The sequence below is a fragment of the Crotalus tigris genome, unplaced genomic scaffold (genome assembly GCF_016545835.1).
Source record: "Crotalus tigris isolate CLP2741 ecotype Arizona unplaced genomic scaffold, ASM1654583v1 scf7180000017677.1119895, whole genome shotgun sequence".
NCBI classification, from domain to species: domain Eukaryota; kingdom Metazoa; phylum Chordata; class Lepidosauria; order Squamata; family Viperidae; genus Crotalus; species Crotalus tigris.
This window is the reverse complement of record NW_024096560.1, coordinates 245,626-263,305: the sequence shown is the minus strand read 5'-3', so window position 1 is coordinate 263,305 and position 17,680 is coordinate 245,626. Positions and strand designations below refer to the sequence as shown.

Here is a 17,680-nt window from a genome sequence, read left to right as displayed (position 1 = left end):
TGGAAGTGGTCCAACTCAAGTTTTATTCCATATTTCCATTTCAGAAAAACTGAGCTCTATTCCCATCAGAAGTTCCCATCACAGTTCTCAAAGTTTCCAGAAATCCTTTGTATGCTGTTTGACTGAGATACACTCCCATTTTTCCTCACCTTGTCCAAGAACTCCTTATGCTGCCCAATGAATCTTTGAATACATGAAAAACAGAATGTGAATATTGGAGGAGAAAAACATACGTACAAAAGTATTTCTATCATTAAGGCTAGACCTGGACATGGTATGTGACTTTGCTTAAGAGGACAACAATAAAAAGAGACTAACATAATTATTATTTTAAAAGAAATTAGTGAAGTATTTCCAGGAGATACCAATAAATGAGAATATTTATAGGTCAGGGTTGAAATGAGGGGTCCTTGGTGCCATCTGAACTCGGTTGTTTTCTTGCAGACGTTTCATTGCCCAAACTAGGTAACATCATTAGTGCTAGTAAGGAGTTGGTTTGCTCTATTTATATTCTAGTGGCTTGCCCTGTCAATGTTGTTCCACAAGAGATAAATAAATGAAAGGATAAAGGTAATCCTTAATTTACAACCATTCATTTAGTGACCATTCAAAGTTACAACAGTACTAAAAAAAAGTTACATATAACAGTTTTTTACACTTACATCCATTGTGGCATTCCCATGGCCATGTGATCAAAATTCAGATGCTTGGCAACTGATTCATATTTATGACCATTATAGTGACCCAGGGTCATGTGATCTCCTTTTGCGACCTTTTGACAAGCAAAGTCAATGGGGAAGCCAGATTCTCTTAACAACTGTGTTACTAACTTAGCTGCAGTGATTCGCTTAACAACTATGACAAGAAAGTTCATAAAATGGGACAATTCAAGTAGAAAGTCCAGCAGACATTGAGATGTAATTGTTAGTAAAAGAAAATATAATTCACTTCACCCAGCGAAAGATTTTGATTGGGTTAACTGTGAAATAATCACAAGTATTACTCCAATTTTCCACTCCTAATGTTTCTTCCAGCAAAATGTTTTGTATTAGTAAGATTTTTTTCTCTTTTTGTGCCTTTAACTCTGTCTTGACACTTGGCAAGTACCTGGACAAGTCACTGTATGTTTCTTAGCAAAATTTCAGAAGAGGTTTGCCATTCTTCCTTCCTAGGCTGAAAAAAATCTGGCTAGCCGAGGGTCACTCAGCTGCTTTATACCTAAGGCAGAATTAGAACTTGTAACCTCTCAGTTTCTCCCTGGTGCCTTAAACTCTACACTTAACTGGCTCCTATTAACTAAACACTTTTAATTTTTTCTCTCGTATTGGTTCCATCTTTGACGATACATCAGAGGTGAGATTTCACAAAAGATTTTGAGTTTGGGATACAGTAAGAAATTTCATATGAAATGAGTAAAAAGTACCTTTTGGACAGTTTGCCCTGAACTGAAGCACAAGCTACATATTGAGCCAAATGGGCCAGCCAAAAGTTATTCTTGTAATCTTGTTTCTTGCATATATCTTTAATATTTACAGACATCTAAAAACATAAGCTGACTCTCTATCAAAATGCAGTACATCCATGTGAACAATATTAGATACATATTCTTCATGGCTGGTGAAGGCTTCCAAGGAGATGACATGTGGCTGGATTTAGACAGTGATGAATTCTTCCTTGAGAGATGGAATGATTCCTCCACCTCTTAAGAAAGTAGGGTTTGCTTCCTTCTCAAGAAATTATTGAACTATACTCAACAAATGTTATTCTTTCCCCTCGGTGAAGTGGATTATCTGGATCCCTTTCAATTCATGGTCATGTTTTGACTTCAGGTGGAAGCAGATGACGGTAGTGCACCTCTCCTTATTCTTGATTTCTCAGCTGTCTCTGGTATCATCAACCATGATATCCTTCTGGATCCGCTTCAGAGTGTGGCAACTGTATTTTTCTAGTACTCCTTCATGTCCTGAGGCCAGTTCCAGTAGGTGTTAATTGGAAGGTGAGAATGCTTTGCAAGGTTCTGTAGGATTCGGTCCTCTCACCACTCCTGTTTAATCCAATAAAGGAGAATATTTATAGCTCAGAGTTGAAATGAGGGTTCCTTGGTGCTCTCTGACCTTGTTTTCTTGCAGACATTTCATTACCCAAACTAGGTAACATCATTAGTGCTAGTCTTTTTTTGTTGACTTTCTTGTGCTATGTTCCATCCAGCTGCACAATTGATTGGAGGTTTGTATATGACACTGTTAGGCAGGGCATGAAGGTGCTGGGTGAGATTTTCCAATACTATTGAATAAGGTAACATCAACACATTGATAAAGCCCAGCTTTACATCTACATTCCTTGCAAACTAAGCAGTGTTGTTTATGTCCTGTCTTTGTGTCTCAAAGCTGTGGGGGGTTGTATAGGGAACAACAGACTTCAGCTCAACTCTGGCAAAACTGAGTGGCTTTGGGTTTGAGGGATTTCTGGTTCCAGGGATTTATCATTTTTTTTTGTTGTTGTTGTTCTGAATGGGGTAGCTCTGCCTCAAACAGATTGTGTGTGAAATCTGGGACTCCTGCTTGAAGTGTAGGTGAAAACTCTGGCCAGGAGGGCCTTTTTACAAATTCATGTTGTGCACCAGTTGCATCCTTTCTTGGATCAGGAGGCTCTGCTCTCAGTCCCTCATGCCTAGTTTGCCTCCTGAATGGATTATTTAATGTGCTGTACATGGGACTGGCCTTGATGAGAATTTAGAGTCTGCAGCTGATGCAAATGCAGCATTGTGGGCAGTTATGTGTACTCCATGAGTTGCATTGACTACCAGCATGCTTCCAGATGTAATTCAATTCTGTTACATCTACCCATCCCATCAGATCCAAAAGGAGAGGCACGTTATGGGTTCTGTCAACTAAGGAATGGCAGTGTCATCATGTTTGGGACTCTAGTAAAATAGGAATAGGATAGGATAGGATAGGATAGGATAGGATAGGATAGGACAGGACAGGACAGGACAGAACAGGACAGAATAGAATAGAATAAAATAACAGAGTTGGAAGGGACCTTGGAGGTCTTCTAGTCCAGCCCCTACTCAGGCAGGAAAACTTATACCATTTCAGACAAATGGTTGTCCAATCACTTCTTAAAAATTTCCAGTGTTAGAGCATTCACAACTTCTGGAGGAAAGTTGTTCCACTGGTTAATTCTTCTAACTGTCAGGAAATTTCTTTGTAGTTCTATGTTGCTTCTTTCTTTAATTAGTTCCATCCATTGCTTCTTGTCCTGTCTTCCGGTGCTTTGGAGAGCCTGATTCCCTCTTCTTTGTGGCAACCCCTGAGATATTGGAACACTGCTATCACGTCCCCCCTCTCCTTCTCTTCATTAAACTAGACATACCCAATTCCAGCAACCATTCTTTTTATGTTTTAGCCTCCAGTCCCCTAATCATCTTTGTTGCTCTTCTCTGCACTTTCTAGAGTCTCAACATCTTTTTTACATCATGGTGACCAAAACTGGATGCAGTATTCCAAGTGTGGCCTTATCAATGCATTATAAAGTGATATTAACACTTCACGTGATCTTAATTCTATCCCTCTGTTAATGTAGGCTAGAACTGTGTTAGTTTTTTTGGAAGATGCTGGCTCATATTTAAGTGATTGTCCACTAGGAACTTTTCAGTAGATGTACTGAATGGGATGTATGATTGTATTCACTGCAGTGATTATGTTTTATGTTTAGCTTTAATGAGCTTTTAGTGATGGTTTTAATATGGTTTTTATTTATTGCATTTATATTTGTATTTGTATTATCTTTTCTCACTGTAGTTTTTAATTGTTCTGTGCTGCCCAGGTTCACCTAAATAAGAAATGTGGCTATACAAATCTAATAAGTAAATAAACAGCAATCTATAAAGAGAAGGGAAGCAAATAAATAATGTCATGATGCAAATATTGCAATTTATGTTCTGCATTAATTATTGTGATGCAAATAATATTTTATGATGACATTATCATGTACATGTCATGACAGTTTGCATTTATGCATCTGACAGGAATGTAGCCTTTCTGAGTCCTACCAATCAGTTTCTTTGCTGGTTCAGTCTCTTTAGTTAAATAACCATTCCATGGCCAACATCTTTGTCAAATGAAAGTTGTAAATGCTGGCTATTTGCTAAGATGCATGATTCATGATTTGTGTGTCATGTTTACTTTGAATTCAACCCTAAAACCATTCAATAGTGAGTCCAGTCCAAAAACATAAAATAGTAATAAAGAATAGAGAGCATTTCTGGGCATTATTATTTTTAAAAAATCTTTGCGTAATTAAAGCCATGACAATAATTCCAGTTTTCCCCTTCCATCCCATTTTATTTCTGACAAGCAGGTATTTCAGACACCTGCAACATTTAGTATAAACAGTAACAAAACAAAATCATATGTATGTACGATATAGAAATTTCTCCCAAACCATTTCAACTTCATTAAGAAAGTCAAAATGCTTAAACGTTATTTAGCTCAAGCAACAAGGATACTGCTAAACAAGCTGCTCCTATTATTTCACTGGGGTTTGTAGAACTCAGAATCTTGGAAAGGAATTGTGTGAAGAACTAAAACTCAAAATACTGTCCATCAACAACACTTCGAAATCAGGAAGAGACTAAATGCATCCTATAAGAGAGTTTGGCAGTACCTTATATATTCATGGTTTCAGTATAGACAAATAGTGGATAGATGGAAGTTAGATTGTAATGTGGGTTTACTTAGAGAAGATGAAAACTTTCTTAAACAAGTAAAAGATCAAAGACGAACTCATATTAAGAGAATTTATGGGGTGCTAGTAGAATTGGATTCAGAGGCAGAATTAATTAAAGAATGTATGATCAAATGGGCACAAAATTTTGGTGAACCAGTTCTGCTAGATACCTGGGAAATTATTTGGGTGAGGAATGTCAAATTTACACAAGCCCAGAATTTAAGGGAGAATTTTTATAAAATGTTTTACAGATGGCACCTTGATCCACAAAAAATGTCTCATATGTATCCTGACTTACAGCCTAAATGTTGGAGATGTGGTTGTTTGGATGCTACTTACTATCATATTTGGTGATCGTGTAAAAATATAAAAGCCTTTTGGATTAAGATATGGTGGAATATTCAAAGAATTTTCAGAAGGAGGGTAAAATTTACCCCACAATTGTTTTTATTAGGTATTGTTACCGACTGTGATATTAAAGAGACTACATTGATGTTAAATTTAATTACAGCCGCAAGGCTGCTAGTAGGGCAATGTTGGAAGAAGGAATCTCTGCCTACTTTGCAAGAGTGGTTTTTTAAAGTTTCTTATTTGGCGGAAATGGCAAAGATTTCGGCTTTCTTGAAGGATCAATCGCAGAAGAAGTATTTTGCGGTATGGAAAAAATGGATAGATTTTATACAATATAAGATGGATGTTAAAAAATATTATTTAGCTTTTCAATAACTTATATTTAAAATTTAAAATATTTTCTAGATTTTATTCCTTTTTTATTTTTATTTTTTATTTTTATTATACTTTCTTTTATCTTTTTCTTTCTTCTTTTTCTTTATTCTTTTTTCTTTCAAGTATTATTCTTTTGGTAGTTATGTTTTCTTATACATATATTATTGTTAATTATCTTATAATTTGTTTAATTAATGTATTTAGTATTTAGATTTAATTATGATTTATATTTTCTTTTAGATTATTTGAAGAAATTTTAATTAAGCCTAGGTTCAGCTCTGGGAAGGTCGGGGGAGGGAATGGGAGGGTTGGGGAGGTTTGGGGATGGGTTGTTTTGTTTTTGTAAAATTTTAAAAACTTAATAAATATTTACAATAAAAAAAAGAGAGAGTTTGGCAGTACCTCTAAATGTTGTGGTCTTCTCTGCTCTTATGCCTCCATCCCTTTCATACCATTCTCATCATTCTGAGGAGAGGTATTGTTGAGGGATCAAAAAGAATTCCAGAAGCTGTGCCTTTTGTGCTTTTTCTTATTTTATTTTTTAAATAAAATAGTTCTATAAGGATAGTTCCTTATAGTTATGAGGTATGGTTTTCTTTGACGCAATATAAACATTGCTTACATGATTGGCTTGGGAAAAGTCTTCAGAGTTTGGAGTAGTTTCAAAAGGAGTGCTTGAATCTTTGAGCAAAGGCTGTATATTTCTCAAAAAGTCCTGCCCTTGGATAAGCAGTGCTTTTTTTTGTCATAAAATGCACTGGAACAGAATTCCGGCACCTTTTTTCAATGGATTTTTCAAGTTTTAAAAGTAACTTTTGAAAAATTGATGTTTGGTCCACATGGACTTGAATCGCCCTGTTGAGCGTAGCAGGTCAGCGGCAAAATCATTAAAATGGTGCGTGCAGGCTGCTTGTGTGTCGAGTCTGATACATGCATACTTCATCTGCACTGATTGTGATAGCACTGCTCAGCTTGTGGCACTGCTCGGCTTGTGATTGGTCATGTGATCACACGCTGAGTGCTTACTCCATTTTGTTGAATCTTTTTTCTTGTCCTCAGATTTATTTTGTGATCTTAGAATATAAGTTATCTTTTCCATGTCCAATATTTCCTGCAAGTTTTTTTCCACCGGGGTTAAGTCATACTTCCTTCTATTGTTAGCTTCATCTTTAAATCTCTTTCCTCTGGTTTATATTCAGTTGTGTGTTTTATCTGCTCGCTCTCTATTTTTATTTTTTGAGAGTTTTTTGTTGTAAAGTTGAATTGGACATGTATTCATTTATATTTTCAAAGTTATTTTTAATTTCCTCGTGGTTTGAAATAAATTTTGTTTGAATTAGTTGCAACATATTATACATCTCATCCTGGAAAATGTTTGTTTTTTCTTGGTATATTCTTTCTGTAGCTCTCTGATTTTCCATGATAGCCAAAAATCAGGGTTTTCCTTTCTTTGCAAACAGCATTAGAGTCACAATTGAGTAGATATTTATAATTCAGAAAAGTCAATTTTTTTCTCTAAAGTTTATAATTCTCGCTTTGTAGATAGCAAGAATTTTTGTTACAGCTGTTCTCTGTTATTAAAACATTGAAAGTCACCAAACCAAATTATATTTTCCTGGGCTTTGCCAGTTCCTATATTGGAGCAACTACTATTGTATACTTTCATCCACCATTAGATGCCAGCACTAATTCATTTTTCAGTTTTCAAAATAAACAATTGCTTTCTTCTGTTTTCATGATTTAAAAAGAAAATCTTAACAAATTGCACCAATTTCAAGCTTCTCCAGATTTAGATCTTATATTCATTTCATTTCAATATATTTCTGTCCCCCATAAAAAATTTAATTCGCCGCTTCTGTCTGTAGGAGGGTGGGGCAAAAATCTCCCTCCTTCTCACTTTCGGAGGCTTTTTGCTTCTTGGGTTTTTTCCCCAGGAAATCAATTATCAAGTAGAAGATGGAAAATCAATGTTCTTACCCCGTTCCAATCATATTGTTTATAATCAGCTTAAAATATGCTTTTGGGCTTCAGCTGCTAGTAGCTTGGGCAAGACTCTGGAGTTAAGGCTAGCCTTTCTCCTGATGGTTTTTGGAGGACTTTCCCTGAATGACCGGATTGACCGCTGTCTCTCCATGGTTGGTGGGTCTTCCCTCTTTCTTTGTCACTTCTCCGGAGCGCCTTTAGGCCCATTTAGGGTCCCCAAACAGAATGAAATTGGCCATAGGGTGCTACTGCACCCACTGGCTCTAATACTTCGTGCTTTCTTCACTATACCTCAATTATTCTTCACTCCCTCAAATTTCACATTTTATTTTACTTTTTAAAATTATCAATTTATAAGATTTCTGACTCCAAAATTACTCTGGGCAAATTACAGCTAAAATATACAATATGTAGCTAAGATGATGATTAAGAGAGAGAGAGACAGACAGACAGACAGACAGAGACAGACAGAGAGAGAGAGAGAAGGACAGAGAGAGAGAGAGAGAGAGAGAGAGAGGAGAGAGACAGAGAGCCAAATGTGCAAGATTCAAAACAAAAAAAGCAAAAGAACAAAAGTTATGTTCTCCCAAACAACAGAGAGAACATCCATGTGTTTAATAGTTTCCTGAATTATATGAGTGAGAGCTGCACAAATCTTTTGAGGGAAAGGGGGGGGGGAGATCATTCCAGAGATGTAAAAGAGTAGGCATGCTTTCTATTCTTTCAGTTCCCTTTCTGTTTGGCCTGTTTTTTCCTCCTGCCCACATCTCTCCATTTTTAGATTTGTTCCTTCTTGCCAAAATTAGGAGTATGGGTCTTCCACTTTCTCTGACAACCACACACTGAGAGAGGTTTGGATGCATAAGCAGCAGGGTAAAGAAAAACCAGCTTCATCAGAACTTTCTGAATACAAAGGAAAAGGCTAGGAAAGTAAGGTACCCTCATGATTTTATCCACCCCTACACCTGCTTTTTAAAAAAAAAAAAAAAAAGTTTTATTGATTTTTACAATAAGAATCTTTAGTGCCTAGTGTACATCATGTTGTCTTGGTTTGTATATTTTGAAAAAAAAACAATCAATAGTAATTAATTAACAGTCAATAATAATTACTTTTTGTAATTCCATAATAAATATATTAATTAATAGTATATTTCTTTGATCTTCCCTTCTCCCAACAGTATTCTCTTTCTTCAACCTTAAACAAAAATCATTCTTAATATTTTTAATGCATAAATGGTTAAATAAAAACATTTTTCATGTTTGTACAAATAATAATAATGTCCATGTATGACATTTTCTCTTATCAACGTATTATTTTTCTAAAAATCATCTTATTAGTTCACTATATATCCTATTCTCATAGTTCTTATTTAAGCTTAATTTCCCCTTAATATGCAAACAATATCAGTCATAATTTGGTCAATATTAATCATCTATCTAGATTTTCTATTTAGATACACCATCCCAATGTTTTCATATTTCATGCATTATAAAAATACTATATGTTTATATATCTTATGACATCTACCGATAACATATTCTCTGATCAGTTTATATTTCACTTATATTTGTAAAAGCTAATTTGTTAAATCACTAGATATCTTATTTTCAAAGTTCTTATTTAAGCTTAATTTCTCCTCAGTGTCTCCCAAACTGTAATGGCTCTCCTGGCAGTTCTATAGTCCATTTTGTTAAATCTTCTTTCTTATCCTCAGATTTATTTTGATGTTCTGATGAATAAAGTACCTTTTCCGTTTTTATTGTTATATCAAAGTCTTGTAGTTTTTTCCTATTTGTGTTAAATTATAATTGTCTTCATTTGTAGCTTCGTTGATTAAGTCATTTTTCTTCTGGTTTATGTTCTGTTATCTGATTTGTTTGTTCATTCTTTACCATCATTTTCTGATTGTTTTTTGATTGTGGGTTTAGATTAGAGATATGCTCATTTATGTCGTCAAAGTTATTTTTGATCTCCTTGTGGTTTGAAGCTATGATCATTTGTGTCTGTTGTAGCATTACATACATTTCGTCCTGAAAAGTATTTGTCTTGTCTTGAAATGTTGCTTCTGGAGGTCTTTGATATTCGAGGCTAGGTCCTTCAGGAGTAAGTATTAAATGTGGTTTTCTGTCATTTTTTGATAAGTATGTAATATCCATGTTATCTCTCCCTTTCAAATAGTTGTTTATCAGGGCCATAGTCTCTATAATTAGTCTTATCAAACCAGCCAAACTCAGAATCCAAACTGCCCAATTTTGTATAGTTCTTATCTTTATATATTGTTTTTATAATCCACTGTATTTCCAGTTGTCAAGGCATCAGTAAAATCAGTATTTTATAATAGTTCTTTTATTCAGTTGTCAGCCAGTCAAAATTGCAATTCAGTTTATTAAGCCACCTTGAGTCCTTCCTATAGATTCCCCCCTAAAAGATTAGCCCAGAGTCAAAGTTTTTCTTTTTCTGCAAGCAATTCTTGAATTTAGACAACAGTCAAAATATTTCTTTTCCTTCAGACACTTTTTAATCTTATGGCTGGCCCAGTATGTATTCTTTCCTAGCTCCCATCAGCTGTCTTCTCGGAGTTATTAAAGTTCAAGGGAACAAATTATTCTTTGTTTCTGGGCATCTTGCAAATTTCTGAATCAGTGTTATTAATGTTCTATGCTAGTTCTCCACTAGGTGTCAGTAGTTGTTTGTTTTCCAGATTTTTCAAACAAAAAATTATTTTATTATTATTATTATAGTTTTATCAAAACCCTTTATAGTATAATCTTAGCAGTTTTTTTATTTCTAGATTTATCCAGACTGTAGTATTTTAAATTTGATTTCAATATATTTCTTTCCCTCTTAAAGGTTAATTTGCCACTTTGGTCTATGGGGGAGTGGGGGTATAGTCCCCTCCCTTCACTTTTAGAGGTTTTCTTACTTTGGGGATCTTTTCCAAGGACTTAGTTACAGAGCAGAGGAGAGAAGATCGATACTCTCACCAGTTCCAAGCATGCTGTTCACCATTGTTCTGGTTCATGCTCTTGGACTTCACTCACAAGTAGCTTGGGCTAGACGCTGATGTGCAGCTAGCCTTTCTCCTGTTGGGTTAGAGGGCTTCTCCCAGATCAAACAGAATGACCGCCGTCATTCCGTGATCATCGAGGCACCCCTCTTTCTTTGTCACTTCTCCAGGGTGACTTCAGACCCATTTAGGGTTCCCTGGCAGGGCGAAATCAGCCATGGGGTGCAGAGCTCTGGAATCCCGCAGCCAAGCACTATGGCACAAAAACTGGAAGTCTCCCTACTCCTGCTTTTGATTGACTTGGTTTCCTACACAGGAATTTGAAATGATGATAATCCATGGATATTAGAATTCCTCCAGTGGCCTTGATCAGTTTATGGGCCTTATATTGTGCATATCTATTATAACTTAAATCTGATTATTATTGGTGCATCACATAAAAACATATATCCATTTAGATCAAGAAAAATCATTCAGTAGTTTTTATGTTTCCTCTTTTTGTACATTTGTACATTTTTGCAGTGTGCCATATCCAAGCAACTGGTAGAATACCTAATTCTTAATTGGGTATTTAGCCTGCATACAGGCAGATATGGAACTTGTCTTCTAATGCAAAGTAATGCCTGAACAAGTATTTTAAGTTATTTTGGCCTGTCACTGCAGACAGTAATCATCTCACACAGCATGAAGCTGGCGCTTTGGAAGTAGGACTTTGTTGGCACAGTGGACTGCTGGAAAAGAAAGCAATCAGTGACCTTTCTGTATTCTCTTTCTCAGCTTTATCCTTAAAATAATATTTGCCTCTATTGAAACCCTTGGCATGAAAAGCGGACAAATGTTTAAATCATTGGCTCCCTAGGTACAATATAGATAATAATAATATGACTTAAAATTGTGTCATTGGGAAGTTCTGCCTCTGAACCTAATATGCATATGTTTGAGCAAAGGAAACAGGTCTCTCTATAATATCTTGTCAATAAACTTAGATGCCATCTTCCAAAGTTGGCCTTTACTCACTTGTGTCAAACAGTTTTTGAACTGCACAGATGCTTCTGTTTCAGGACTTCCCATTTCTGCTTGATAAACAAATCATCTAGAATGTAATGAGCTGATGGTTGAATTGATGCTATACAGGTAGCCAATTATAGGTCAAATTGCTTGAAAAGATCAAAGAATGATAAAAATTGGAAGGAGTTATTTAAACTATCAGCATTCAATGCAGGGAATGATGGTCACTGATCTAGCATTTTATTTAACATTACCTCTGTAATATACATTACACCATGAACTAGACCAAAAAAAAGAGTGAGCCTTATTGTTGGCAGTCTATATTGATTACTCTGTTAATAACTATGTTATCTGTTGTTCAGAAAAGAGCTATTATAGTCAAAGAGAAAGATCCTGGACTGTTAATATTCTCAGTGAGAAAAAGATGTGTCCACTAAGGCTTCTTCATATTTTTCATAGTAAATCCAAGTTATTCAGGGCTGTTACTGATTTACTCTGCTTCCCCAGAAAGCCCAGTTAAATTAACCTAATGAATGGATAGGAAGGACATATGCTTAATGATTCTGGATATTCATTGAAAAGATAAAGCAAAATATTTTGATTCTATATACAGAATTTTAAGCACTTCTGGGAATGAATCAATTCAGCCTTGTGAGTCCTTCAGCACAAGCTTAGGTGAAAATATTGTTCTCATGGGTATGACCTTTTGAATTGATACATGTACAGACATGTTTATATGTACTATTACAAAGGCAAGAATGAGAGAATCTAAGAGGTGTGGCACATATACAGTAAACTTATGTACTATATTTCTAGATGTGGGAATATCTATTTCAAGGGAGAAAATTAGCTCAAGAACACAAATGTAGCAGAATATTTTAATATTATTCTGCTAATATTCTGCAAGTAAGAGCAGAATAAGTATTACAAGTGTTATTTATAATGAACATTGTATAAGGAGAAAAATATCCAAATGCATCTACCAAATGGATTGTTTCAATGCTTGGAAATTTCATTCACAGTTTAAAAGTTGTTACCTGCTTAAAGAATTCAGTCAAATTGATTCTAAATGATAAAGATATCAGTAAAATAAGTATTCACTTGCACATGATTGAGCAAGGATTTTTGGTTTTAGATTTTGCATGTATGTGCTACAGCATGTTATAGCATGGAAAAATATATCTGGCTGTTATGGGAACAGAAGGGCAGGAAGACAGTTGAAGAAGTGCTATTGTTTTGAGAAAACAGATGCCATGTCATTATAAGAAAAACTGGAGGTCTAGAAGGAAAACTAAATATTGAAACTGAAGAAAGCTGAAGAAAAATAGGTATCAAAGTCAGAGTGGCTGAAAAATGACAGGCACAAAACAAGAGAAGACGATAAGGAAGGAAATCAAAGAACTGAGAAGTAGAAGGGACAAAAGAGGCTGAAGAGATACTAGTAAGTAGAATATTGTATGAGAAATCAAGAAAACTTGAATAGGAGAAAAAAATATTTACAGACAAAGAAAATTCAAAGTTGGCAAATGACAAATAACTGCCGTCATGCTGTGCTATCTGGGGAATTCTGGAAGTCCACACATCGTAAAGTTGCCAAAGTTGAGAAATATTGGGTTAAAACTATGCATTTTTCCCTACAGGCTTCTAAATCTATAGGCAGCATGGAGCCAAAATCTTGTTTCAAGCTATTGAAGCTAGGAAAAAGAATAGACATCCTTTAGTGTCAGAAAAATATTTTCATTTTCATTTTTAAAAGGAATGAAAGGTGGCCTGCAGAGTTAAAAATAGTTAAAATTTTTAAAAAAGTTTTAAAAATAAAAATGGCTATCTATCTATGCACCTTATTTTTATGTGTACTGTATTATGAAATTATGTAAACAGTATTTAAACACAATTCTAAAAATACAGAAACCGAAACAGATAAAGCAAAATAAAGCAAGTAATAAATAAATAACTTCCTGAGTAGCATTGTCAGTTGTGTTGTCAGGGTTTAAGCTTATTTTCTAGGGGACAGTTTACAAGTTTCTAGCTCTATTTTCTTTGTATGAGAAAACTATTGGAAATATTGCTATTTCCATCATGTCAAGACAATAGTTTTGTGTTCCTTAATGATATCATCTGGATTTCTGAATGCAGAGTGAAGAACTGGAAAAAAGTTTCAGTGAAGGAGCAACATATCCTATATCTTAATTATTGATAAAAGAATTACAAATATTAGAGGAAGAGTACTTTTATTTGCAGACTATTGCCTCATAATTTCAAGACTTCTCCATTATTTAAATTAAAACTAATTTTACTCTGGCTTATGGATGGAATCAGAGTTCCATCCTGGTTTTTCTAAGTCATAGAAGAAGAAGAATCTAAAGGGGTTCTGCAGTTTTAGCCATGGCTGTAGTTGCCTGAAAATATCCATTCACCAGAATAGTCTACCATAGCACACATGTAACCACTTGTCTCTGACATTCTTCTAAGTGGTGAGAATTTTACCACACATTTACAGGCAGTCCGGAAGCTAGGGAATAATAAAATTCTCCATATCACTTGGCAGGATATCATAGGCAATCTTCTTTTCAAGTGGTTTCATACACACTTTGTGGTAAGTTCCCACTAAGACCATGGTAGAATAGGGTCAGTCTAGCTTTTACTGACTTTGAGCCAAAGAGTCAAGAAAACATTTTGTCTCTACCATTATACAATAGAACCTGGTCCAAACAAACTATGGAGTTGTTGCATTAAGTTTCTTTTTCTAAAGTCATGACTGAATTCCATGGTTCCTTATATTTCCTACATACTCCATGTTTTACTTTACATTTGACAACAGACTGCCTTCTAATGCCTCTTTAGCAGTTGATCAGCCAGCTTGTGAAAATAATGTATGTTAGCCAAAACAGATTTATTTGCCAAGGATGTGGGGAGAAATATTTATCATCTACCATGCCAGCCCTAGATGACCTCAATGTCTCATCAGAGTTGAAACAAAATATATTAAGAGGAGAAAAGTAATGGGACTTCATCTGTATTCACAGATCTTTCATAAGGATGCAAGTTAACTTCATGACTAATACAAATGATAGCAGATGGTGTAGGAGACAGTGAAATACAGCCGTATAGCCCTTTTTTTTATTATTATCATTAAAGGGAGGGTCTTAATTCCAGTCTAGGAACTCAAAAAATTTGAAATCTACCCAAAACTTTCATTTTTTCAGCCAGAAATACAGCTTTAGAGATATGTAGTATGATAGCTTTACACATAAAAATATTATAACAATATTACTTTCTGTCTGGAAAAAAAAGTTGTTTGATCGATGTGGAAATTTTATACTTGATACAACTGTTTGTTTTTATTTATTTATGTTTAACAATTTTTAAATTCTCGATGGGAGATACTCAATTTTTTTATATGGAAGTCCAGAGAATATAACAACAAACAAGACAATGAAGGTCTTACGCCGCCCTGAGTCCTTTGGGATTGGGCGGCATATAAATATTTGAAAATAAATAAATAAAATAAAGGTTTATTAATCTAAAGCAGGAATCATGTGTACAATATCTTGGGAAAAAGTCCTAATGAACTCAGGTTTTTAGTGCCAAATAACTTTTCATAAGACTGTGTTATACATGAAGTATTACAATTTCTTAAGAACTACTGGTAAGATGACAGTCCCTGAATGAAATACGTATCTGGCAAAGTGGCAATAAACTCTTGGTTCGGTTTCAAGTCCTAATTGAAATATAGAGTATCTTTCAAGTTGTTAGCAAGAAACACTGAGGCAATCTCCATGCAATGCCATGAAGCAATTTTCTGTGTAAGTAAATAATCAAAAGCAACCTTTTTCCATGTATAGACAAACTTATGGAGCAATGTGATAATATATTGTGAGTTTTATTATATTTTATTTGGTAATCTCATTTCTGTCACATGCAAGAACATTTCATCTTATTTTTATGTAAAATAAAAGCCATGTTCTCAAGCACTGCAGCCTGCAGACTCAACTGAAGCAACCCGTTAAATACATAAAGGTTTTCAAAAATCTAATACTGGTATGGTTGACTCATAACTTTGGAATTTTTTAAGCTGACACCAACAATGAATTTGCAGAATCTTAAACACACAGAAAAAATGGTGCCTTTTAAAACCCACTGTTATATTCCAGCTGCACCTGGATACTCTGCTTTTTAATGCTGTTGGGAAATGTTGCTGTTTAACTTGTTTGGCTTCCAACAGTATCAATTTTTCAAAGAGATGCATGTTGTTTTGACCTGGGATGTTGACCTGGGATAATTTTGTATCTAAGCAGTACAAAATTGTTTAGCAATGTCCTGTTCTTTAACCATTTCCTAACTGTTTGGATTTCAGTATAAGATCAACATGCTAGCAATTCAAATCCAAGTCAAAACACATCTTGACACCCACAAAGTTTCTGTTCTTGTTGGAAGATACTTAACATATGAAAATATTTGCCTGTTCTACTTGAAAGAGTGAGTGAAGGCTGAAGCAAGACTGATAATAGAATGCTCTTGAACTAAATATGCGCTAAAAATAAAATATTGTTCTTTAAGAAGTCCAGAGTACTAGAGTTAGATTTTATAGTATTAATTTACCATAGTCGTGACATGATATGATATGACATAACATCATAACATAATGCAATGTATTTGCCTATTAAGGGCAAAACCCATAAATTTTCTGGGAAGAGAAAATAAGTCTAAATCATTGATTACATTTCCATTTCAAATATCAAGATTAAAAATGAGCCCAATAATTATTTGCATGTTTCTTCTTGTCATTATACTTCAGAATAGTTCTTGGTGCAACTTAGTGATTGTATCTGAAAGTGCCCAATTGCCATTGTCATAAAATTATATCCAAGTGTAAGGACATAATTCCTTAAATATCAGATACATTTTCCCCACTCTCCTTCAACCTTGTCTCCTTGATTTTTAATCACAGATTTATAGAATGAGAAGGGACTATAAGGATTACCTTGTCCAATCTGTGGAATATGCAGAAAACCAATTTCCTCCATCTTGTTGTAGAGTTGTTGCAAGTTTGAGAGGCAGCCCATTAATCCCATCTTCCAGGTCATTATTAAAACTATTGAATAATACTGCCCTCAAAAAAATCCCTGCAGAAACCCACTATTAATGCTCTGCATCCTGATATAGAGCTATGAATACTGATTTTCTGGGTGTGGTTAGCCAACCATTTATGGATCCACTTTATGATAGTATTAACATACTTTCAGCCTGGCAATGATAATATCATTGACATAATCTTGAATAATCTTGTTAACAAACATTTAAAGATATAAGCCTACATATGGATTTCAAAATATTACCTTTCTAAGTTTTCTGTATTGCCATTGCAAAAGATTTCATTGTTGAGTATTGTCTTGTTAACTAGATAAACATGTCTCCTACATGAGACTATATTTATAAATTTTAACTGCTTCAGTGTTGGTATATTTAAACTTATTTTTATGCTGTGTAAAAAGTGGGATACATAGCATTAGAGAAATGTGTATGAACAGGAAACTATGAGCACTTTGTGCCAGATTGAGAAAGAAAATGAAAAGTTTTAAGGAAACCAGTAGCTACCTATTCATTTCATTCATTAATAGCATTAACTGTTTTATGAAATATTGAGTTCTGATGTTTTCACAGACATTATTTATGTCTCTACAGGTATATTGGGGCGCTAGGCACAAGGGTGATCTGTGATAACATACCAGGATTAGTCAATAAACAGCGGCACTTGTGCCAGAGTTACCCAGATATCATGCAATCCATAGGGGAAGGAGCTAAAGAGTGGATTCGGGAATGCCAGCATCAATTCCGTCACCATCGTTGGAACTGCAGCACTTTGGACAGAGACCACACCGTTTTTGGCAGAGTCATGCTCCGAAGTAAGTCCCTTGATCAGCTCAGTGATGATAATGCAGTATCTCTTCCATTCTCATTCTCTCTCTCTCTCTCTCTCTCTCTCTCTCTCTCTCTCTCTCTCTCTCTCTCTCTCTCCCCTATCTTTCTCTTTCTTCTGCCACACATTAAATAAATAAATAAATAATTCTCTTTCTTCGATGTTGCTTTGATTTTACATCTGAGATAAAAATGTAGGGATACTGCATTGCTTTAATTTTGTTCTTGGGGACAAAAATTTCATAATAAGTGTTGTAATAAAATAGCCAAAACTTATCACTGCTTCTGCTTCTTCTGTCTTTTCC

At 34.8% G+C, this 17,680-nt stretch overlaps 1 protein-coding gene across 3 annotated transcripts in view; it reads left to right on the top strand.

Annotated features, from left to right (window-relative positions):
* WNT2B (Wnt family member 2B) overlaps nucleotides 1-17,680 on the top strand; it is a 45,732-nt gene that overhangs the window by 13,595 nt on the left and 14,457 nt on the right. Inside the window, exons 1-2 of one of the 3 annotated variants that reach the window (XM_039337394.1) lie at nucleotides 241-274; nucleotides 17,142-17,362. In XM_039337394.1, coding sequence (XP_039193328.1) covers nucleotides 17,236-17,362 — 127 coding nt within the window. In that variant the 5' untranslated portion in view covers nucleotides 241-274; nucleotides 17,142-17,235. Of the gene's footprint in view, nucleotides 1-240; nucleotides 275-8,613; nucleotides 12,898-17,141; nucleotides 17,363-17,680 lie in introns of those variants that run through there. The other 2 variants (XM_039337395.1, XM_039337392.1) reach the window with 2 other exon arrangements.